At 39.8% G+C, this 23,016-nt stretch overlaps 3 protein-coding genes across 7 annotated transcripts; 2 read left to right on the top strand and 1 right to left on the bottom strand.

Moving 5' to 3' along the window:
* Positions 1 to 25: 25 nt before the first annotated feature.
* On the bottom strand, positions 26 to 10,259 carry aldh9a1b (aldehyde dehydrogenase 9 family, member A1b). 5 transcript variants are annotated; one of them, XM_049598170.1, is made up of 12 exons: positions 9,845 to 10,259; positions 8,131 to 8,346; positions 6,626 to 6,771; positions 5,935 to 6,064; positions 4,549 to 4,683; positions 3,955 to 4,151; positions 3,662 to 3,802; positions 3,379 to 3,567; positions 3,196 to 3,283; positions 2,869 to 3,010; positions 1,575 to 1,687; positions 26 to 760 (listed from the first exon to the last, which is right to left on the bottom strand). In XM_049598170.1, exons 2-12 carry the CDS (start codon positions 8,306 to 8,308, stop codon positions 666 to 668), a joined length of 1,554 nt encoding a protein of 517 aa, XP_049454127.1. In that variant the 5' UTR covers positions 8,309 to 8,346; positions 9,845 to 10,259; the 3' UTR covers positions 26 to 665. The 5 variants fall into 5 exon arrangements, with proteins under 5 accessions (XP_049454127.1, XP_049454130.1, XP_049454128.1 ...); XM_049598173.1 differs by lacking the exon at positions 9,845 to 10,259 and adding an exon at positions 9,781 to 9,799; XM_049598171.1 differs by lacking the exon at positions 9,845 to 10,259 and adding an exon at positions 8,564 to 8,725.
* uck2b (uridine-cytidine kinase 2b) lies at positions 8,946 to 15,261 on the top strand. The gene is made up of 7 exons (XM_049598185.1): positions 8,946 to 9,088; positions 11,671 to 11,830; positions 12,479 to 12,575; positions 12,779 to 12,921; positions 13,019 to 13,116; positions 13,435 to 13,483; positions 14,765 to 15,261. The coding sequence occupies exons 1-7, from the start codon at positions 8,984 to 8,986 to the stop codon at positions 14,899 to 14,901; spliced, it is 789 nt and encodes a 262-aa protein (XP_049454142.1). The 5' UTR covers positions 8,946 to 8,983; the 3' UTR covers positions 14,902 to 15,261.
* Positions 15,262 to 18,282: 3,021 nt separating this feature from the next.
* On the top strand, positions 18,283 to 21,419 carry czib (CXXC motif containing zinc binding protein). Its single transcript, XM_049598193.1, has 8 exons — positions 18,283 to 18,357; positions 18,448 to 18,531; positions 18,759 to 18,815; positions 18,914 to 18,995; positions 19,080 to 19,111; positions 20,230 to 20,307; positions 20,831 to 20,896; positions 21,114 to 21,419. Exons 1-8 carry the CDS (start codon positions 18,328 to 18,330, stop codon positions 21,189 to 21,191), a joined length of 507 nt encoding a protein of 168 aa, XP_049454150.1. The 5' UTR covers positions 18,283 to 18,327; the 3' UTR covers positions 21,192 to 21,419.
* Positions 21,420 to 23,016: the final 1,597 nt, after the last annotated feature.

Genomic DNA, 23,016 nt, shown 5'->3' with positions numbered 1-23,016 from the left:
TTAGACTGTTTAGTGTTACGTTACCATTTATTTGATATGAAAATGTATTAGACAGGTTCTTTACATAATTATCTCTACAGACAAGGCACAATCGTATTGTCGCAGCTGTAATTTAAACACTGTGTTCAATGTGCTTCATTTTTTAGTATTTTGTGTGTATAAAAATATACAGATGTGTATTGTTCAAGAAATAAAGCTAGACTTGTAAACATTTTTGTTCTTAAGTACAACTCTGTAAAAAAGTTATTCTGTACCTCGATGACACAGGACATGAACATATTAAGCAACAAAACATAGTGCAAATCATATATATCACATTATGACTCATTAATGCTCTAGATGTTGAAATCAAAGTTCAGTAAATACTGAGAACAATCTTTAACTTGATCAACTTCACACAAACTACAAGGTGTTTCAGATTTAAGACAAATTTTTGCAGTTCCATATTCCCATGGCTGACTGCCTCAGAATTACATTTCCCTCACATTCTGAAAATATTAGAAAAAATCATGGCTCATTTTCAGGACGGACTTGAGCTCCCTTGATCCAGGCTTCTTCCTCTGCACTTAAGCATTTGATGGTTTTTCCCTGAAGTGCTGTTCTGGTTCACATCATCTGTTTCAGTCTCTGGGTCACTGTCACAGCTCCACCTTTTTATGCATGTCCTAGAAGAGGCTGTCCACGTCTCCCATCTCCACAAACACAGTCTTCAGCTGAGAGTAGTATTCAAGTGTCACCTGACCGTTCTCCCGCCCTATGCCTGTTGAATATAAAGATTATAAGTTTACTTACACTTACACTAATGTGACTGGGGAGTGCAGGCTTTCTATTTCCACTGGTTTTAAAACAGACCTAACAAACAAAGATCATTCAGGAAACTAAACACATGATGATTTTAGCTGCATTTTAATATCGGACAGTTTGACTGATTTACACACATCACTGGAGCTCAGAATAACATGAGACACCTGTGTGATGAGAACTGGAAAAAAGCCCAAAAGATTGTCTGTTATTATAAAAAACAACAACTCACTGTTAATTGCCTCCTGTGATTATAAATAAATATTTCACCTCCTCAGTCATTTACGACTTTGCCACTCTTCACTTTGGTAGCAGAAACAGTCTGATATTACTTTGAAACATTTTTATGTGACATATTCAGAGTTTCTTCATCATCCAATTTAATAGCAAAAAATACTCACTCTATATTTAACTCACATACAATAATAGCTTCACATATTTTAAGCCTTGGCCTACTTTAATACTTAGAAATCATCTCTGGTGTTTCTACATCTTCTTTCTCTGCTGTCTGATGAATATGACTTTTTGCTATTCCTACAACAGAACATTTCCACAGGTAATAAGTATCAACACTTCATCTTGTGAAGTATTTCATTCATGTGTCTGATGATGTCGCTTCTAATTAACAAATGTGTCTATCACATAAATGCACTTGTGGCTGGACAGGAAAACCGACAGCTGATTGAGCTAGCTGACAAACATCTTCGTCATACTGGTTATAACTTGCTTTGTGGTACAAGCTTCTGGTCTGCATGCAAACAACCATTCTGTACCTGACATTTTGAACCCTCCAAAGGGCACCTCCACAGGAGTGATGTTGTAGTTGTTGATGAAGCAGGAACCAGCTTTGAGGTTTTCCACCACACGATGGGCTCGCCTCACGTCCCTACAGATACAAAACCGTAAAAAACATTTCTTAATTTAGTTGTGGGTTCATTTCAAGAATATTTAAGTCAATATTTTGGGCTAAAACACATAAATACTGAGGACAATCCTGCAATAGGTAACATAATGGTGCAGTGGGTAGCATTGTTGCCTGTCACATACTGATAAAGCACTGTCGCAAGAGGGTTCCTGGTTCAAACCCAGGTTGGGGCATTTGAACCCCGGGGTGGGAAGCCCCTCAGTGTGGAGTTTGCATGTTCTCCCTGTGTCAGCATGGGTTTCTCCAGGTACTCCACCTTCCTCCCACAGTCCATAGACATGCAGGTTAATTGGTGACTCTAAATTGCCCGTAGGTGTGAATGTGAGTGTGAATGGTTGTATGGTCCAAAGATGTACGTACATTATTGTGTAGTTCTGGGTTTGGTAATGCCTTTTTTAATAATGAAACACTTAATATTAATTTGTTTAGAGAATCTGTACTCACTGAGGAAAAAGTACAGTGGGCAGAGAATATATGGACTAAACCAAAACTGCGTACTTTTACAAGGATAAAAACTGAATGTGGTACAGAGAATTATGTTGTATATAATTTGTCAAAAAAGCAGAGATCTTTATGTGCCCAGCTGAAATCTGGCATTTTACCTCTGGCTGTGGAAACTGGACGCTATGTTAATTTAGAAGAAGAAAGACGGATTTGTCCAATATGTTCTTTAAATGATATAGAAAATGAGTTTCATTTTGTTTTCTACTGTCCTTTATATTGTGAACTGTGTGAGAAGAATGGAAGAATGGATGTTGATTTTGTAAATATGGATGGCGCACAAAGACTGAGTTGGCTGTTTACACATGAAACATATAAATTAGCCAGGTATCTGGAGAAAGCTTGGGACAAGAGGAAAAAAGCTCTTTATAATTCACAGATATATAACAGTTCTTTTATATTATTTAAATTGTTTGTGTTTCTTTTCTTTTTCCACATGTTTTCGTATATGTAAGACCGGAAGATGTATATTTTGTAAATAATGTGTCTTGTAATCCCATATGGGATGGGCCAAATATATGGCATGACATGGAAATAAAATATAATGAATGAATAATGAATGAATGTATGTCTCTATGTGTCAGCCCTGTGATAGTCCTAGCCAATGTCAGCTGGCCCAGATGTCCCACTACAAAACCAACCTAGTGAAAACTCCTGCAGCCAGGCCCAGGTCTGTGTTGTTGGCTCTCAGCAGCACCTCCTCTTCTGTTTCAAACGACAACACAGACATGACAGGACCGAAGATCTCCTCCTTCACACAGGTCATCTCATCTGTGCAGTCACCTGTACGAGGAAAAAAGAACACTCGCATGACCTTAAAGTCAGATATCTGAACTCTATTCAGACAGTGATGACCCCCTGTAACAATTTGAGGTGTTGCAGCCAGGACTGGAAAGAGCTTGCAACACTGTAACTAAGAGTAAAATAAGTTTTGTATCTTCTGAAGAAAGAAGGTATGGGAGCCTTACCCAGTACACAGGGAGTCATGTAGTATCCACCTTTGAGTTTGGGATCTGACGGGACAAAACGTTCACCTCCACACAACACCGTCGCTCCCTACAAAAAGAGAATATATACGTCGAGATCTAATTTCAAATTGCTTCACACAAGCTTGTTGTTGGTATAATGTCAAATTAATTATTAGGTCTTACCTCCTTCTTCGCCTGATCAACAAAGGACAGGACTTTTTCCAGGTGTGGCTGGCTGACCAGTGCTCCCATTCGGGTGCTCTCCAACAGCGGGTCTCCTATCTCGATGGCCTGTGTCCTCTTCACCACCTCCTCCACAAACTCAGGCAGAATATCCTTCTGAACAAAAACCCTTGTGCCGTTGCTGCAGACCTGTGATACATTTCATCAAATGCATTACATTCTTCCATGTGGAGAATGGACACAAGTTGTGTCAGCATAACCCAAAGCAGAGCGTACTTCGTACCTGGCCTTGAGACAGGAAGTTGGCCATGAGAGCTCCTCTCACAGCGTTCTCCAGATCGCTGTCCTGAAAGATGAGCAGAGGAGATTTTCCCCCAAGCTCCAGAGTCACGGGCTTCACCCCCTTGGAGGCCATCTCCATAATCTATGGGTCACATGGAGGAATACACATGGATTATTCTGGATGGAAAAGACCCGATAGAGTGGTGTTTTTGATGTGATGTCACACACAGATGAAACGAAGAAAACTTGACAAGCTGTGTAGAATTTTATTTCTAACATGTAAATAACACTGACCTTCTTGCCTGTGGGCACACTGCCAGTGAAGGACACCTTAGCAATGTCAGGATGGTGACAGAGTAAACTGCCGGTCTCCTGGCCGCCCTGCACCACGTTGACCAGCCCCTCTGGAGCTCCAGCCTCAGCGTAGATCTCTGCCAGAATGACCGCTGTCACAGGCGTCACCGGCGACGGCTTGAACACCATGGCGTTGCCTGTTGTAGATGACAGACGAAAGAATAAAATGTTCTGACTCATTTAATCACAGAGAAAGCACTCCGACATTGTACCTCTGTCAAGTCTGCATAATCCTCAAAATTAGATATGCTTTTCTATTAAATACACATTCTGATAGACACAGACAGCAGCTGCCATTTTGGAATAGCTAAATTTATGAGCCATCATATACAGTGCTGTATAAATGATCACATTGTGGTGTTATCAAAACCTCTTAGAAATAAGAAAATGTCACTTTCTCCTTTAATGTTTTTAGATATTCTGCTTTAAAAAAAACCAAATAAACATAGCTAACCAAAAAAATAACCTTCCTGACAGAGGAAATCATTAAAAGGTAATAATTTGTGTCTTGATAAGTTTAGAAGTATCCCATACCACAGGCCAGGGCTGGAGCTGATTTCCACGCAGCTATCTGGAAAGGATAATTCCAGGCACCGATGCCGACACAGACTCCCAGAGGCTCCCTGCGGGTGTAGGCGAAGGATCCCCCCGGCAACTGGACATGCTGGCCTTGATGGAGGAAAGGCAGAAGTATTTCATTTAAATAAAAGGCTTTAAAAGGTGACATTTTTAAGATTTTGGATTAAAAAGTGGTGACAGAGTAAATCTAAGCGATGTATTGCATGAAGCTTTTGCTTCTCCCAACATGTACGATAGCAGTACTCGTGTTTGAGATGAATGATGCTAATGGGCAAATGCTCCATCATCTGGGCAAGATTCCCACTAAACCTTGTAACTAATAAAAACTATGGATTATATAGTTAGATCTGAGTCAATCAACAATGCCAAGAAAGTGCCACAATGTAAGATCATTTTACCATTTTGGAACCCTTACAATTAGCAGTTGGTGTTATTCTGCATGCTCTCCCTTTAATTCATTTCCCGACATGATCATAAAAGCAAAATATGGATCCTACGTCTGTGTTTGCGGGGTGTCTACAGGAATCAGACATTTAAATTGAGTTCTTTTAAAAACTGTTTCAAATTCATTTTTAACCATATTCAAGACTGACTTTTGGACAAATTATCTTTTTCTTATTCAGAGCTCGACTCATTTTGACAAAAAATAATTAAAAGATGGATATATTGAATTAAATAAAATGCATGTGGTAGTAAAGACCTCTCAAATTCAAATTTAAGATGATATAATGACTGAAGGCCTCATATTTATAAGATCTTAGACATTTTAAGGCTTTTTAAGGACCTGCAGAAACCCTAATCTCTTCTCACGTGACCTGTTTCCACGCAATCATGCATGTGAAGGATATGATGACCTTGTGAGCATGGCTGTGGTTCTGGAGCTCGAACTTTCTCAGTAAGGTATGCTGCGTTCAGGTCGAGTTGTTTTAAATGCACCAGTGAGCCCAGTTATTTATTTAGCTTACTTTAACATGGCCTCAACTGTTTTCATGCAGAATATGAAGAGGGATCCAGTCGTGCTGTCTTGTAATTTAATTTTGTAATAATAGGCTTTTATACAGTACATCAAACCCACTCATAACTAATCAGCCTGCTTCAAAAGAAAATGATGTGGGTAGATTTGAAGGCGTGTCGAAAAGTCATTTAAATGTGTTTTGTAAAATGGTTCTCATGGTTGTTACCCACTAAAATATGATCATTTCAAGTCTCTGGCATCATATTTTAACATTTCCGATCTGGCAGCACTGTGTCTGTATCAGTTATTTTATTTCCCTGTTGCCTCCAGACCCTTTGGGAGGTGGGAAAACATTAACTAATGAGTGAGAGTTGTGTTGTACCAACCTGCCAGAGTGCTGGCCAGCCCTGCATAGTACTCTATACACAGTCTGGCAGAGTCCACATCCAGACGGGCTTCTGTGATGGACTTGCCATTGTTGACCACCTCCATTTCAGCTATCTCCTCTCTCCTGCTCTGTGCATGAAAGCCAGGGTGAATGCAATACATTTTTTTAGTGTTATGCAACATCTCAGATCCATCACTGGATGTACAAAACAGGACACTATTTTTACAAAACAGGACACTATTTTCATGAAGTACAACGGATGTAAGAGGAGGCTATTATCCCCCGTTTAGTGTCATTATTAAATGTGTGCTAATAACAAAGGAAGAGATTTAGATAATGAGATGAGTCATGGAAATGTTTTAGTGTCAAAGGAACAGAGTTCACCTCAAAATCAAAAACACATATTTTTCCTCTAAACTGTAGTGCTATTTATCAGTTTAGATGGTTGTGGTGTGAGTTGCCGAGTGTTGGAGATATTGGCCATAGAGATGTCTGCCTTCTCTTGCAACTTATTCAAGAAAAATGTCTCTGTTATTTTTTTATATTAAATGTATACAGTGTATAGTGATTCCCACCCTAGAGGTCATTGTTATGCATGATATAAGAGGACCTCCATCAAATTACAGGCACACCAAATGCTTTAAGAAAACCAGGAGAAGCATACAAATGAACAAAACAAAACAAAAAACCTCAATGATAAGGGCAGCTTCTATCATGATCCTCGCCCTCTCCATGCCAGACATTTTGCTCCAATAGCTAAAGGCCGACTTGGCAGCTGTCACAGCCTCTTCGATCTCCACAGCACCACACGGCTCCAAATGGCACAAGACTCGCCCTGCAAAGTGAAACGTGATGGTGACAGGTTGAATACAGAAGGAAAGGTTGCATCACTTTACCTGTTTACTTAGTTTGTATTGGTTCAAAGTGAGTCATCCTTCAGTAAAGAGGGAAATTAAGTCTGTGCCTGGAGGCTGCGGGCTGTAGCACACTGATTGCAGCGTGGCATTTACACTCCCATCTTGTCCAGTGACAGGATTAGTGATTAGATGAGAGCATCATTCTGCCAGAAGAGTGGGCTGCACACAGGCTGTGTGCTGGCTCAAATGGAGATCTGAATTAAAACTAGGCACCAAGCCACAAAGTGCCTTAAAATCATCATTATCATCATTTGACTCCAATAAAGACGTGTGCTTGTACAATGAAAGGCTGCAAATCAATCCATCTGCTCCAGTCCCTCCCTGTACTATATGTCCTGTCCTGAGAGGCACCTAATTCAGCTGCACACTGCTGGAAGTTGTGCTGACAGCCTTATTTCAACTGGCCTTAAAATCAATAAAACTGAAAAACACTGTGTACCAAAGAAGCTATAATACCTAGTATGTGGCTGTGTGTCTCGGTTCTGTTTCACTGCAGCTGCACAGGGGCCTTGAAACTGGTTGCGCCAGGAAAGGAGCCATGTGTGGCTGAATAAATAAGCATGTAGAGGTGTGTGTTGCTGAAAAGCAGCACGTGTGCACAGCTGATTTTCCTTGGGAGACTAAAAGTCAAATGTGAAAAATGTATTATGTAGAAAGATAACTACAAAGCATTCAGGAAGTCAAGATAATATTTTGACTCCAAGAAAAACACAGTAGCATTGACATGTTAGTGTGCTTGCACAATTAAAGGCTGCAAATCAATCCATCTGCCCCAGTCAGATTGAGGACAGTCTTTGCTGTCCTGAGAAGCACCTGATTCAGCTGCACACTGCAGGAAGATCATTGACAGCCCTGTTTCAACCAGCCTTAAAATCAACAAGACTGAAAAAACCTGTGTACCAATGAAGTATGTGGTTGTGTGTCTCGGTTCTGTTTCCCTGCAGCTGCACAGGGGCCTTGAAACTTGCACCAGGAAAGGAGCCATATATGACTGAATAAATAAGCATATAGAGGTGTGTGTTGCTGAAAAGCAGCACGTATGCACAGCTGACTTTCCTTGGAGGACTAAAAGTCAAATGTGAAAAATGTATTATGTAGAAAGACAACTACAAAGCATTCAGGAAGTCAAGATAACCCTTAAAATACTTGAATACATGATACTGTTTTGCCAGGCCAGATACCAGCAGACACACGGCGGTTAGGGACCAAAGTCCAACAAATAATGTCAATAACAGACAGCAATTTACAATATATATTAAAGGAATTGTGTGGCTTACCTGTTGCAGGTTCGTAAACCTTTTCCTTGTTGCACTTCTCTTGGCTCGGCCATCTCTTCCCAGCCCAGAAGTTCAGCGGGTCGGTGATGTCCACTGTGCCCGAGGAGACGCATCGTATTGCGGTGGCGAGGGGAGCAGCAGTGGGCCGCTGTAGGGAGGCAGCGAGCCTCGGGAGCATTCTCAAAATGGCTCTGGGGCTCGTGGTTTAGCTGGTAACTGTAAAACACACATTCAGCGAGTTAACAAAATGTAACACTGTCCCTTCATTGAAGCACGACCGACATTAGTAAAGTTTAAAAGGAGTTTCACTCAGTTAACGTTAACGTAACAGTTAACGTTAGCTTGCTTCAGCAAGTGTACTAAACTGTTAAACGCTAGCTACGTTGTCGTCGTTTTGTAATTTATGTTTTATTAATGTCTTTAGAAAACTTACTTACAGGGTTCCTTACACTTACTGCGTATTTTAAGGTTATGAATCTTTATAACTGTTCATATAATGTTAGATTAATGTTCGGCTACATCATTTTGCTGGGACTCAACCAGAAGGCGGGGCAAATAATTTACATACAGCCGTTGGTGGAATCTGCTGGCAACGTAACACATCGTAACAGACGATTGGTTCTTACAACTGTCAATCACAAACGAGAAAAGAAATGAAGATAATATTTAATAATTATTAAATTAATCAAATATTAATTTTACGTACGACACAGTGAACATAGACTGAAAAACACATGTAAATAAATTACTGTAAATAAAATTTACAGTGTGCTTAAAGTTAACAGTGGTGTTGTGGGAGGAGCTCCGCCTCAGTGATCTTCCAGCACAGTAGCTCCGACCGCACACTGCAAGCATGGCCGGGGACAGTGAAACACATCTAAGGGACCGCGGCGAGAACACCAGCATTATTCGACAACCTTTTCTCATCGGTGTGTCCGGAGGCACCGCCAGCGGCAAGGTTGGCACCCCAGCTAGCTATTTTGACGGTTTTCACGAATTGTCATGGGCATTTTGAGCTAAATCACGGCAGGCTGTCGTCAGTCGGCAGCCGGGTGCTGGTTGACCGCGTGGCTTCAGCGACGCAGCGTTGAGTTTTGATTGACAGCGATATCATCTGTTTAGCCATCCAGCTCTTCTCTATCACCGGTTTCATTTGACACGCTCTTCCACCGCGCGTTGCAGCGGAGTTCCTGTTGTTAAATCACATTTTCCCTTTCGTACAGGGTTGCGGTCGCTAGCAAACCAACTAGCTGCTTTTAGACTACGTGGAGAGAAGTGATGTTAGCTTGCTTAGCTACCTAGCTAAATTCCATCACATTGTAGTAGTGCCGGTTGTGCTAGCTAGACAATAGCTAGCGCTAGCTTCCCTTTTGGCTGTCTGGTATGCGTTTGTGAACAGTGTGAATCACATTTATTTCCTGTCTGGAATGTCTTTATTATTGTAATTTGTAACGTCATGTTAAATAAGACAAAAATCTGCTGTAACGTTATAGCGGTAACTTATTTTTAGTGCGAGTGACCCGAGATAACTGCTAACGGTAAATGACTTGAGCCTCGATGTTTATATAATGAATCATAACAGAGACGCGCCAGCGGGAAATGACACCTCGGAAGATTTTATCGCACCAATGTTAGTACATAAAAACCAACCTTCATTTCAACACCCTGCTCGTTAAATGTAAAGCCTCCATAATGTGCGTTTACGGTAACTCACGCGGCAGCGCTAGATTCGCCGGTTCTGACCTCCTTGTTCCCATAAGCACACAGACGTGGATATTTTCGAAGACGTCATTGGATTTCTTTGTTATGGAGCGGGTGTCACGTATTTCCAGTCCTGATAGCGGTGCCAAAAACCACACCTCACATTAACCGTTGACCCGCGTGGATTTGGCGAGCTACACAGCCACAGTTTAACGGCTCTCACAACCAACGTTGACTTTTAATAGCTGGTTTCACTCGTCGTGTACGGGCAGAATTAGATACAAGGACGATGCCTCTCTTCCGACTACATTTCCCCAGCTGGCCCCGCCTCCCAACTTTGTCCTAGATACACAGTGGCACGGGGCCAGTGTTTTGCTTCCTGAAAGGCCCCCTCACAGGGCACCGGACTACACCAGTCTTTATAAGTAAGGTGATTGCTCCCAGATAAGATGACGCAATTATAGCGCCCTGATCTGAAAGCAGCCGCCAGCACAGCACAGGGTGGCAGCAATGCAGACTGCTGCATCTTCATCTGCCTCACTGATGATTGGCTTTGCTTAGTGAACACATGAATTATTCTTTGTTCATTAAGTTACAAAAATAAACACTAAGAGGTTCAGTTGATATTTTTCAGCATTGATTAACCCTTAAATCACTGTTATCAGTAATAATTGGTAGTTGATTTCTATTTTGAACATATAAAAAGACATGAACATACAAACAAGCAGACAGAAAGAAAGTAATACTCACAACAAATGAAAAGCAGTGTATAGTTACTTTCACACTAGCACACAAAAATAACCCATGCATATGCATATAATGGTTATTACTAAGTATCTGTCTTGCAAAAACCTATCTTAGTATATAATATAAATTACCAACTATAATTAGATAAGATGAAACTTTATTGATCCCTAACTAGGGAAATTGTTGCAGCAGCTCAAATAGCACAGATAGAAAAGCAAGTTGAATGGCAATAGAATACATATAGAATAAAGATAAAATACAAAAAGATATATATCAGAATTAAAAAAATTTAAAGTACGAAATTTAGACAGAAACTAAATTTAGACACAGGCTGCAAGCCCTGACTTACAAGTATAAATCAGTCTAGATGTATGAGATATATAACCAATTGTCTTTGCCTTACAAAAATAAATTTAAATATTAATATTACGTTATTATATTTAAATAAGTGATGTTGCCATATAGATAAATGACAAACGGCAAGTGGCGGCTACATGATGAAATAACTGTCCAAAAATCAAACAATTATTTTGCAGTGTTAAATAAAGAGTAGTGACACCTGTTTGCATTTATAAAACTAAAACGGTTGCTTTTCACTTTATGAAAAACAAATAATTACTTTGCCATAGATTCAGAGCCTGATTAATTGTCAGTGTGAATTAAATCTTTGTGTTCAGGGTTCGGGTTCTCTGAAATTGTGTGTTAAGTTGACGCAACCGCCCAGCTCTCGAGTGGGGGCGTCCAGATTCATTGTAGCACAGTTTCATTGACACAAAGGCAGCAGAGCCTCGGGCAGCTGGAGAACGCACAGTCAGCAGTGGGTGTGAGATTCATTTAGTTGGTGAAAGGTCAACGGGGGCAAACGTGTCGGGCACCTATGATGTTTTAGCTGACCTTACACGATGTGGGAAATTACCCACCCACTCAGCCTGCTTCTCTGTAAATGTGACTGTGGGTGTGTTGGCTGAATTGAAACTAGTTTTCACTCCTACTTTGGTGCTGCTACAGATTTTTTTAACCATGCGCCTTTGTGCATTTTTACCCCCATTTTTCAACTAACGACCTACTTTTTTAATCTGTCTGTTCCTGCAGTCGTCAGTATGTGAGAAGATCATGGAGCTGCTTGGCCAGAACAAGATCGACCACCACCAGCGGCAGGTGGTGATCCTCAGCCAGGACAGCTTCTACAAGGTGCTAACCCCGGAGCAGAAGGCGAAGGCGCTTAAGGGCCAGTTCAACTTTGATCACCCAGGTATGCACATGCTGAGCAGTTCGTGGCACAGCTAATGCCCTGTATGGGATGTATTGCCTCTGCTGGCTTGCAGCGGGCACATGTTTGCTATTCATATCAGATTTCAGAGGCCTCACAACAGATTTTTCTCTAAATGATGTGATATCAGATGCTGGAGTGATTTTTTTTTTTTTTTTTAATTAGTGTTAGTGATGGCTGAGGTTGTTTTTAATGCTTCACTGATTAAAAATTAAGGCTTAAATGACAATAAGTTGCAAATTTAAACAAGCAATTTGATGGTGACGATGATATAATATGCTTAAATCAGGACTGTGTTCAGCAGCATGCTTCACTGCTGCATTGATTATTTCCTCCACCGCCTTTTGGCAGAAGCGTAGTCTCCATGTTTGGCATCCGACTTTGCCCCCTCATGCTTCTGCTTCCTTTCTCAGCTGAGTTTAAATCCTCACAGTCAGCACGCCTTTCTCAGAGGCACATTCTCAAAGGCAGCTGCTTTAAGGCTCAGAGACTGAACCCAACACCTGTTACACGAAAGGGGGTTCCTGGGTTACCAAACGTGCAATGCGGGGTCCCACGTGTTCACCGGGGCCAAGTAACATGACATCTCATGAAGGTCCCACATGAGCATTTGCCCTTTCTTGTCCTCAGATGCCTTCGACAATGAGCTGGTAATGCAAACGCTCAGGGACATCCTGCAGGGGAAGACGGTCCAGATCCCAGTTTATGACTTTGTCACTCATTCCAGGTGAGCACGCCTGTTTGCTGCATGTGACAGACACATTGTGGTCGGCACCCGCACTTGTTTTGGCAGAACGTGCAGTTACAAGTCACGTTAAAGCGGTTCCTGATTAGTGTCATTGTGCAGTCAGATTAAATTTGCATAACTGCTGTGCCTGAATGTTGTTGCTGACTGGGAGGAGGAAATCTCTTTTGTGTGTGTTGTTCCAGGAAAGAGGAGGTTGTTACGGTGTATCCGGCCGACGTGGTCCTGTTTGAAGGCATCCTCATGTTCTACTCACAGGAGATCAGAGATCTGTTCCAGATGAAGCTGTTTGTCGACACAGATCCAGACACACGGCTCTCACGCCGAGGTGTGTAGCGAGAGCTGGGTTGATACATAACGACTGTAAAGGCAGTGAACCTCCTTACTTGATTTATAATTTCCACCTTTTTGTGTTTTCTCTGCAGTTCTGAGAGATATCAGTGAGCGGGGTAGAGAGCTGGAGCAAGTGCTCGCCCAATACATCACTTTTGTGAAACCGGCCTTTGAGGAGTTCTGTTTACCAGTAAGTGACGTTCCTAACTTACAAGCAGCTGTAGTTGTGCAGCAGAGTGTTGTAGTACATTGTATGTCCACCAGGGGCCGCTGTTGACTTATTTTTTTTAAATGTAAAATGTCCTGCCCATGTCTCAATGTTGTGGTCACATTTTTTAAATAACCACATATAATCAAAATATTTTTTATATTGTGGTTATTGACCAAAAACTACAGGTCTTTGTTTCTCCCCAGTCACAGCCTGGCTCCGCTGTGCAGGATGCATCTGATCATGAGATTTCTTTGTTTTCAGTAACTCAAATATTGATGCTATCTTTATTTCTTGCAGACAAAGAAGTATGCAGATGTGATTATTCCCCGAGGAGCAGATAACCTTGGTAAGGACGAATACTCTTCAGTCTACAGACATTGCATGTGTGTGGCTCAGGCTGTATAGTGTCTCTTGGATCCTTAAGAAGGTGTTTTGTAAAGAAGGTTTTATGAAGGCTTTTGTGGCCCCAGAGGGAGCTCTGTAAAGTCTGATTAAGGTCAGTTGGGTGTGAACACCGAAGGTTAAAAATTAAAACAAAGTAGCATAAAACCCCAAAATTTGAGACTGAAATATTAGCAGTGGGGTTGCATTATGGGTAATGTAGGCATCAAGTTTTGTTAATTGAAAATTTCAGGGCACGCTGCCCATTTCTGGACAAGTAACAACAACACAACTCTGAAGGTGGAGAGACGGCCATGGTAATAATACTTAAACAAAATCAATAATCAAGTAAATTAATAAATAAATTAAAAATAAAAAGCAGAATAAAAAAAAATTTAAGATAAAGAAAGAAATATATAGAATATTTTAAATGGAAATATTAGTAGTAATAGTGATAATGGTAAGGTTAATAATAAAATGCCTAGATAAAAGTAATAAAATAGAAAATAAGTTATACATAAAAAGTAATGCATAAATACAAAATTATAATAGAAAATAAAGTTGAGAATGAAATAAAATAGAGATGGTAATTGATACAAAACGAAGGAAAAATTGAAAAAAAAATACAATTGAGACACCATGTTTTTAAATTAATTTAAGAATACATGATGATAATGGTAGTAGTAGTAGTAGTAGTAGTAGTAGTAGTAAAACAAGTAAATTAATAAACAAAGAAAAATCAATTAAAAAATAGAATTAGGAAAAGTAAAATAAAGAAATAAACATATAAAATAATGCTATAAATAAATACATGGAAAATAAGCAAAAAAAAAAAAAAAAAATAGATGTAATAGTTTTAGTAATAATGATAATAAAATAAGTAAATAAAAATAATAAAAAATTAAGGAGGTTTAAAAAATTATACATAAATAAATACATAATAATAATAATAATAATAATAATAATAATAATAATAATAATAATAATAATAATAAAAAAACAGGGAATTGGTAATTGTGATACCAAGCTAAGTAAACAATTTAAAAAAAAAAAAAAAAAATACAATTAAGCACCATGTTTTGAGGTGGGAAAAACGTGTGGAATGAAAGAAGACAGCTGCTTCGATAGATTCTGATAACATTTTTAATTGTCTAGTGTGAGTCCGACAGTGTTCAGTACAATCCTAAATCTGCCACATAAACTTACGTCTTCTAACCATCTCTCTCTTCTCTCTTTTCTCCTGCAGTGGCCATCAACTTGATAGTACAGCACATCCAAGACATTCTGAACGGCGGACTAAGCAAACGCCACAACGGCTGCACGAACGGCCACACTACTCCACGTCAGCGGCGGACCTCCGAGTCCAGCAGCCGGCCTCATTGACCTCGTCACACCTCTCTTCACAGGCCGGAGAGGGGTGTGGGGGTTGCGCTGTAAATAATGCCTCTTGGCATCACTGTATTTAAGAGAAGAAAAAAGAAAGAGATGCAAAAAGAATTGAAATGCCTTTTATTATTATTATGACTACTCTTGTTATTAGTTACTTTTATTGTAATTGTTGAACTTGGGATTTAGGTTTTTTGTCAGGAGGGTAAAAGAAAAGCTCTTGTTATTCTTGTGATGAGACCATGGGTAAAAAATTGACCCCATGCATTTTTCTCCCAAATTGCATTTTGTTTTTTATGTATCCCCTGCTGCTCCATGGAAATTCATGCCGCGAATGAATAAAAGAGGGGAGCCCTTCTTCTTCTTTTTTTTTTTTTTTTTTGTAATGTCTGATAAAACTTGAACCCCTAATGGCCGGGGAGTCTGCTAAATGTTTGGGTGGGTCCCAAACACGAAGGATGTGGATTAGAAGCTGAAGAAACCATGATTACTCTGTATTTGTACTGACAATCTTGGGAGTGTTTCCCATCCTTCCTGTTTTCAGTGTTTAAATTCCTTCATTTGTATTGTTTAGTGTAACATGTTACACTAGAAATCTGTTTACTACAAAGTTTCCACCACGCCACACTGTATCATGTCTGCTGCAGCAGTAACACACTACATGAGTTTTCATGTCAGATTGTCAGGAGCAGAATAACGTGACGACAAGACCATTGAAGCCAAAGGCTGCGAAATTCAGCTGACTACTGTATTAGCCCAGTTGAGTGTTGTGGGGATTGTTACTTTTGGGATGCAAGATTTGTCCCAGTCAAAACTCATTTATACTCATTCTTTATTTGAATAGGGATGAAATAATTATTCATGAGATATGTATTTGATTTTCTTATATTCCCCATGTTAGATGGTTTAGCATGACAGAATCAGCCCTGTTGAATAAAATTAAAGTACGACAGCTACACTCTCAGGTTGGTAACATTTTGATTCAAAGATGCCAGAACAAAGGTGTGACATGGGTGTTTAATGCCTTCAGTGGTCTCAGGCTGTGGGATGGTTTGTAATGGGATGACAGCAATCGCTAAGCAGTCAATAAACTGATGCAGCCGAGTGTTTCCGTCTGAGGAGTGTCATTATTTCTTTCTTTATGTACACTGCACAAAAATTTAAATGCAACCCTTTTGTTTTTGCTCACATTTTTACAAGATTATGTTAGATATCTAAGATTTATATGCTCTCATTAGAGATATTCTGTCAAGTTTTGGTCGCAAAAATACATGTTAGTGAGCACCTCTCTTTTTCTAAGACAATCCATCCACCTGACAGATGTGGCGTATCAAGATGCCGAGTAAACAGCGTCATTACTTAACAGATATTCCTTGGGATGGTTACAATAAAAGGTCACTATAAAGTGTAGTTCATTTCACTACCATAAGATGTGTCTAATTTTGTTTCCGTGAATTTGGCAGTACATCCAACCATCCTCAGCTGTCACTGTATCGTAAGTGCGTACGTGAACAAACCACGTCACAGGCAGCTCCTCGCTGTGAGGTGAAGTTGCACTGTGCACCAATAAGTAGGTCATTCATTTAGTTTGAGTTTGTTTTGTCCACTAGAGGGCGTAATTGGCTTCTACTGTTATGCTCCCTTCAGGTGCTGAGGGATATGCGAACATTTGGACACGTGTAATACGTGTACCACTAAAAATGATTGGGAAACAACAGTAAACACGTTTCTTTTAGTTGTCAATATAATGACAACACATGCTGTATGCATGGACGGATTATGAGACAATGGGCCCTTGGGCACAGATACGCAAAAGGGCCCAACATCTCTCCCACGCAGGAGCAAGACAGAAAAACTTTATGGTGGATTTGCCTCTTTTTTGTAGTTATTTTGCATCTATTTGCAGTCGTTATGCATATTTTTGTGGTTTTGTGTAATTCCGAAGTAATTTTGTGTCTGTTTCTGGTCGTTTTGTGTCTCTTTGTGGTCGTTTTCCTCCCTGTTTTTTGGTCATTTTGAGTCTCTTCCCGGTCAGTACATGTTCATTTGAGCAGGGCTGTGCAGAAACCTGTTGAGGGGCAGGTGCCTTAAGTTAAAAAGGGGCACATGAGACAATACTTTAAAACATCACACACCAACATCATTTACAGCATAAGCTGTTGAGTTAAAGCAACCTATACTCAAACAGAATGTAACATGGGAACCTGACAACAAACCACTCCATACTGTATTCATTGTACCTCACCCGATGAAACCTGAGGGGGATTATGATGATTATGATTGCATATAATGTGCAATATGATGTCATTTTACCTGGTTATTGCTAAAATATGCATCTTTCTTTGAGCTTTTTGGCTGCTCCAAGCACCCGTATTACAGCAGACCAGAATCAAAATCCAAACAAGAACTTACTTGACCACAGTCAGGACAACTGTTAAACTTTTGTTGCATGACTGATGCACGATTCGAAGGTGATGCTTTGTTTTCGCTTATGGACCTTTTTCACAGCAGACATTTTGACTTGTGTCAGCAGAAAAAGCACAGGTGAAATTGATAACATTAAGGATGGCTGAGTTCCATTCAGTGTCCCAGTAAGCTAGTAACATTTAGCCAACATGGACAATACCAGGGTCTCCCCTAAGTGGAACGCAGCTGTCATTAGTGTCACTGAACACACCTGTGTTGCTCCTACTCTGATGTGTCAAAATGTCTGCCATGAAAAAGGTCTGTAGTATAAAGTTAACCTGAAAATCAATAACACAAATGAAACTCAGCATCTAAATGTGACCTCTAAGTGTCTGTCTGTGGCGTCTTGTGTCGCAATGTAGGGGCGCATCATGGATGGTCTTTCACCTGTTGCAGGTGGAAGGTCATCATGTGATGTAAAATGGCTGATGGCAGTCAGGTCATTTCATTTGTAGCTAAATGATTATTACTCCAATTGCTTCAGGTTCTACTTGATAAAAGCTGTAAGCTGGTCTTTACCAAATAAAAAAGGGCACTTTGGACATCAAGGGGTAAAGGAGTAGGTGCTCAAACACCCTTAGCCTTCTCCTCTGTACCGGACTTTTAGTGACATTTTGCGGTGAAGGCCAGGGGGGCCACTAACACTTTAATTCACAGGACAAATACAACATAAAGACAACATTACCTACAGCAAACAGAATTGTTAAGGTATAACAGAAGCCATGCAAAGCAACCAGCAACAGCAGAGCAACAGTACAATACAATAACACAACAACAGCACAAACAGACAGGTGAGCAACATGAAGAACCAGCATTACATATAATGGCACATACAATATAACACCCATATTTATTTTCAGTTACATTATTACCAAAACAAAGCTCTAAAAACAGAAACAGAAAACTCCAAAACAGAAAACTCAGACTTAGAAGCCAGAATTTCCGAGGTGTACGTGAATGCAGCAGTGTGGAAGCTTCAAGATGGTGGTACGTGTCAACGCTGCATGTTTCTGATGCCCAGAGTGAAGCTTTTTTCTAATTTGGGAGGTAATGTAACCTCTACTTTTGTCATGACAGAAATTTGGGCTCCAGTTCAAAGCCACATTGGAGAATGTCACCAACGTGAGACCGCTGGGAGACGACTTCCGGTGGTTTCTAAAGGTGGGATGGCTGTTAAGCTAGCATGCTAATACACTGTATACATCATCTCATTTTCCTATCTGTGCTCGAGTATGGTCATAATTAAGTCATGGTCGTTGTCAGGGGAAACAGCTGACATTACCTCCTGTGTGGCAACTCAATAAGAGAGCACGTGACCTCTGCAAATTTTGGCAAATTGAGTTACAGTCTCCGGTTAACAGTGTTTTGATGTCTCTCCCTCTGTGTAGCTGAAGTGTGGGAACTGTGGAGAGATCTCAGATAAATGGCAGTATATAACCCTGGTGGTAAGGACAAGAGTGATATTTGTGTACATACAGTTTGGCAGATTTTGCACACATTGTCACACACAGTGTCCAACCTGTATGTTTACATGGTCTCACAGGAGAGTGTGCCACTGAAAGGAGGAAGAGGCAGTGCCAGCATGGTGCAGAAGTGCAAACTCTGCTCCAGGGAAAACTCAATAGGTACATGCCGACATGCCAGTTGACTCACTTTACCCTTCTTACAGAGGTAATAGGTGATAACATATTGTTGTTTTTTTGTTACAGATATCCTGGCAGACACAATCAAACCTTATAATGTAAGCAAACATCTTGTACAAACATCTACAGCCAATAATGGTTTGAAACCACTAAGCAATGGCGGCACTGTGGTTGTTATAGTTTGTTTTAAAGGAGAACCATGGTCTTCTTCAACCTCAACTGTATTTTGCCATGTTTTTGTGTTGAAGTGATCTGTGGGAACAACATTTTTAAAAGTGGTGCAGTATTGAGAGACAGTGCTGCAGCTGGCAGCGGTGAAACAGGCTGCATATAAACACTCGAGGCATGTGTGCCCCTTCAAGTTCCGTCCAGAAAATGTGCTTGTCTTTGCCACTAACAGGCTCAGGATCCTACAGAGAAATGAAATGATTTTCATACCTTGTTTTGTGTTCAAGTCTTGCTAACATGAAGTCTCGCACTGAAATCGCACAAGAGGCGACTTGTTGCAGGAAGAAATGCAAGTGAGAATTGGAGAGAGGAGTACCAGTAATGGTTTGTTGTGTTGGAGTACAGAAAGCAGATCTTACACTTATCAAAATGATTTCCAATGTCATGTTTGAATATTTAGCTGATTTTGACAATGTAGAAAAGTGTGTGAGATTTAAGAATAAGACCTTTTCTTTAGCAAGACTTGGATGCAAAACAGAACGGAGGAAGCCAAGACACTCACAATAACAATCTCAGCTTGTCAGTTGATCTGCCGGTCAGTTGCATTTTTAATGGATGTAGATTCAACAATTGCTGTTCCCATGAGTCACTAAGACACAGAAACATGATAAAATAGGCTCCACGTTGAAAAATACCAAAGTTAAAGGATAGAAAGTGCTGTAGGGGATCTTACAGTAGTCATTGTGGGCAGGCAGAGTGATCACAGCAAGCGCAACCTGTTTCAGGATTGATATAAGCACCTATTATTTAAAGATGGACTTAGAAAATGTGGACCTGTCCTATCATGTTTTTGTGGAAAGTTTTTGTTGTTATTTTTTTTTTCTCTTCAGTTCTGAAAATAAAGCAGCTTTAAAAGATTTTAGAAATGCCTCTAACATATGCAGAAAATCTGTCTCATAATGACCACCATGATGGCAGCTTGTTGAGTGCTGTTTCTTTTCCAGTCATTAACGGTGTCTCTCTGTCTGTATGTTTTGTTGGTTTGCAGGCAGAGGACAGCGAAAGATTCAAGACAATGGTGCAGTTTGAGTGTCGAGGTTTGGAGCCTATTGACTTCCAACCTCAGGTAAGACTCTTTGAGCAGATATGAGTGTTACAGTGTGTGTGTAGTGTAGGCCTTTTTTACAGCAGGGATTAAAATTGTATGTCTGCAATCACATAAACGATGGCTCTGTTGTGTTCAAGTGTCCATGACAGAGTGACAGTGAGCCAGCATGCACAATACCACGACCCTGAAACTGAAGCAGCTTTATGAAATTCAGCCATCTTTCTTATCCTGAGTAACTGGGTCATGATTTTTGGACAGAGACATTGCACTTAAGTTTTTCAAGTGTATTTTTTTTAGCAATTTGAGCGAAGATAGACACCTCTACAGTCGATACCTCCAACACTCTAAACCAAACAGCACGCCTAAATTAGATGACATCGACTAATGTTATTAGAGATCCCTGTACTTCCTGCTGAGTCCAGATATTTGCTGTGTGTAAAAAGTGTATAGCTCCTGAGTCAGACAGTTTACTTGAGGTAAAAAAAGAAAATCAATGAACAGGACTATATTAAAACATCATGTGACTCTTCTCCCACTGCAGGCTGGCTTCGCTGCGCACGGAGCAGAGTCTGGAACACCATTTCCTGAAGTCAACCTACTAGAAAAAGTAAGAGCAGTGGGAACAACTTGTCCTCAGAGTGTGTCAGGTTTTGTTTATATGTTGTTCAGTGCACAGATGTGAACTTTTGACTTGAACAATATTTGACTTGAAACAGAAAATCCAACCTTTGATACTGAGCTATATTCATTTGCACGTTTGTTTAAGAACGCGACAGCATCCTTAATCTGTGCAACCTGACAGATTCTCATTTTGTAAATTTCAGGACTGGACAGACTACGATGAGAAAGTCAGCGAGTCAGTGGGGATATATGAGGTCACGCACCAGTTCATCAAGTGCTGATGTCATCATGTGATGAACCTCAGAGGTGGACAAGTGAACACTACAGCCAAACATGCTCAGGCCTGTTTGCTGGCATCAAGGATGCTTCAGATGCTGAGGCAGCAAGGTTTGGTTGATGATGGACATTAACAGGTGTGGATTAATACCACGGGTTGTTCATAGACACTCTGGATTAATCTACGTGTTCAAGGCTTTTTTCACTGACTCAATAAAATTGAAAGGTGATGATTTGGACTCAAGGTTTTTTCTTTTTTGCACAATTGAGTGCCTCAGGGTCTGTAGACATGTAGTAGTAGCAGTATTAGAACAAAACCAACCAGTGAGACAGTGCCAGAACGTCTTGTTACACTTTTAGAGATTTACAAATTTGATTATGCACGCCAGAATTTCCATACAGTTACACAACTCTCCACACATTTGCAAATAGTTCCTCTACAATTATGTCCCAATAGAGGAGCAATGATTGGAAACCACTTCAGGTGACCGTTGACCAAGGAGAAGAAATGAAAGAGCTCTCACTCTGTCAGTATGTCAAGGTACTGTAAGCACCAGAAATTGCCGTAAATGTGTGTATGGAAAAGTATGAAAACAAAATGCATTCACCTGAAAACAAAAAACAAAACAAAACTAGAAATTAGGAGATTAGTATCTTGTTAATTCGGGAAAAACGAGCAGAATTTTTCCCCATGAAAACTTTTGTCATGATTCTGAGTTCATGATTTTATTAATTCAGATAAACGAGCAGATTTTTTTTCTCTCTTTAACAATTTTTATTGATTTTATATTAAACAGTATACATTCCTTTACAGTACATACACATCATAGAATACAGGAAAATAATAGCATAGTAGCTGTAACATTCAAATACTTACAAGTATGTAAGATCCCTCACCCACTTATCCCTCCTCCACCCACTCCCCCCCCCAGCCCACCCACAATCCCCATTTGTCCCTTTAAGTCCAGATCTTCACAAGAATGATTGTCCATTGAAGTCTTTGTCCAACCCAGGATTACAGAAAATCATGTACAATATAGTACATTATTCCAGCAGGATAGGTGAATAAGTATCAGTACATGAAAGGAAGGAAAGAGGAAGGAAGGAAAAAATAAATAAATGAAATAAATAAATAAATATTTTTTTTTAAGGGGGAGAAAGAATAATAAATAAATTAAATTGCAGATTTTTTGTAATGAAGATATTCTTGTTAATTCAGAAAAAATGGGAAAATATTTGTTTTTCTGGTGAATGCATTAAACCTTTCCAGTCTTTCCATCGGTACATTGATGGAGATATCTGGAGTTGAGAGTACCTTGAAATACAGACAGAGTGAGAGCCCTGAATTATGAGGAAAGTTTTCATAAAACAATTTCTGCTCTTGTTTTTCTGATTTAACGAGATCATTATTTCAGAATCATGAGAAGTTTCCATAGGAAAACATTTTTGTCCTTTTTTTGTTTAAAATTAATTAGATATGAATCTTGTAAACTCTCATTTTTCTGAGTTAATGAGACAGTTATCTTGTTAACTCAAAAACGTGCAGGTTTTTTTTTCCATTAAAACTTGTCTCAATTCTGAGATAATAATTTGGTAAATCCAGAATCCATCTTTTAGAATTCTGGGATAACCTTGTTAATTCAGAAAGACAGAGCAGATTTGTTTTCACAAGTGAATGCATTATGCTTTCAGACTTTTCCATGGGTTTGTGGATGGCTATATCTGGAGTTTACAGTACCTGAATTAATGAAATTATCAACTCAGAATTCATTTTACATAAAATAATTTATGTGCTTGTTTTTTGCATTAATATTATCATCATTTTTAAAA

Source organism: Epinephelus fuscoguttatus, linkage group LG15 (assembly GCF_011397635.1).
Source record: "Epinephelus fuscoguttatus linkage group LG15, E.fuscoguttatus.final_Chr_v1".
Lineage (NCBI taxonomy): Eukaryota > Metazoa > Chordata > Actinopteri > Perciformes > Serranidae > Epinephelus > Epinephelus fuscoguttatus.
The sequence above is the reverse complement of the archived record's forward strand: the minus strand, read 5'-3'. Positions and strand labels throughout refer to the sequence as shown.

Bases quoted from the DNA above. Each gene is read 5' to 3' on its own strand.
- aldh9a1b (XM_049598170.1), bottom strand. From the start codon at position 8,308: ATGCTCCCGAGGCTCGCTGCCTCCCTACAGCGGCCCACTGCTGCTCCC. The intron at 6,772-8,130 runs GTAAGCCACACA...TTCACTTTGCAG, and splicing joins GGTTTACGAACCTGCAACAG to GGCGAGTCTTGTGCCATTTG. The intron at 1,688-2,868 runs GTTGGTTTTGTA...TTGTATCTGTAG, and splicing joins GCTGCAGGAGTTTTCACTAG to GGACGTGAGGCGAGCCCATC.
- uck2b (XM_049598185.1), top strand. From the start codon at position 8,984: ATGGCCGGGGACAGTGAAACACATCTAAGGGACCGCGGCGAGAACACC. The intron at 9,089-11,670 runs GTTGGCACCCCA...CTGTTCCTGCAG, and splicing joins GAGGCACCGCCAGCGGCAAG to TCGTCAGTATGTGAGAAGAT. The intron at 13,117-13,434 runs GTAAGTGACGTT...TATTTCTTGCAG, and splicing joins TTGAGGAGTTCTGTTTACCA to ACAAAGAAGTATGCAGATGT.
- czib (XM_049598193.1), top strand. From the start codon at position 18,328: ATGCAGCAGTGTGGAAGCTTCAAGATGGTG. The intron at 18,996-19,079 runs GTACATGCCGAC...TTTTTGTTACAG, and splicing joins CTCCAGGGAAAACTCAATAG to ATATCCTGGCAGACACAATC. The intron at 20,897-21,113 runs GTAAGAGCAGTG...TGTAAATTTCAG, and splicing joins AAGTCAACCTACTAGAAAAA to GACTGGACAGACTACGATGA.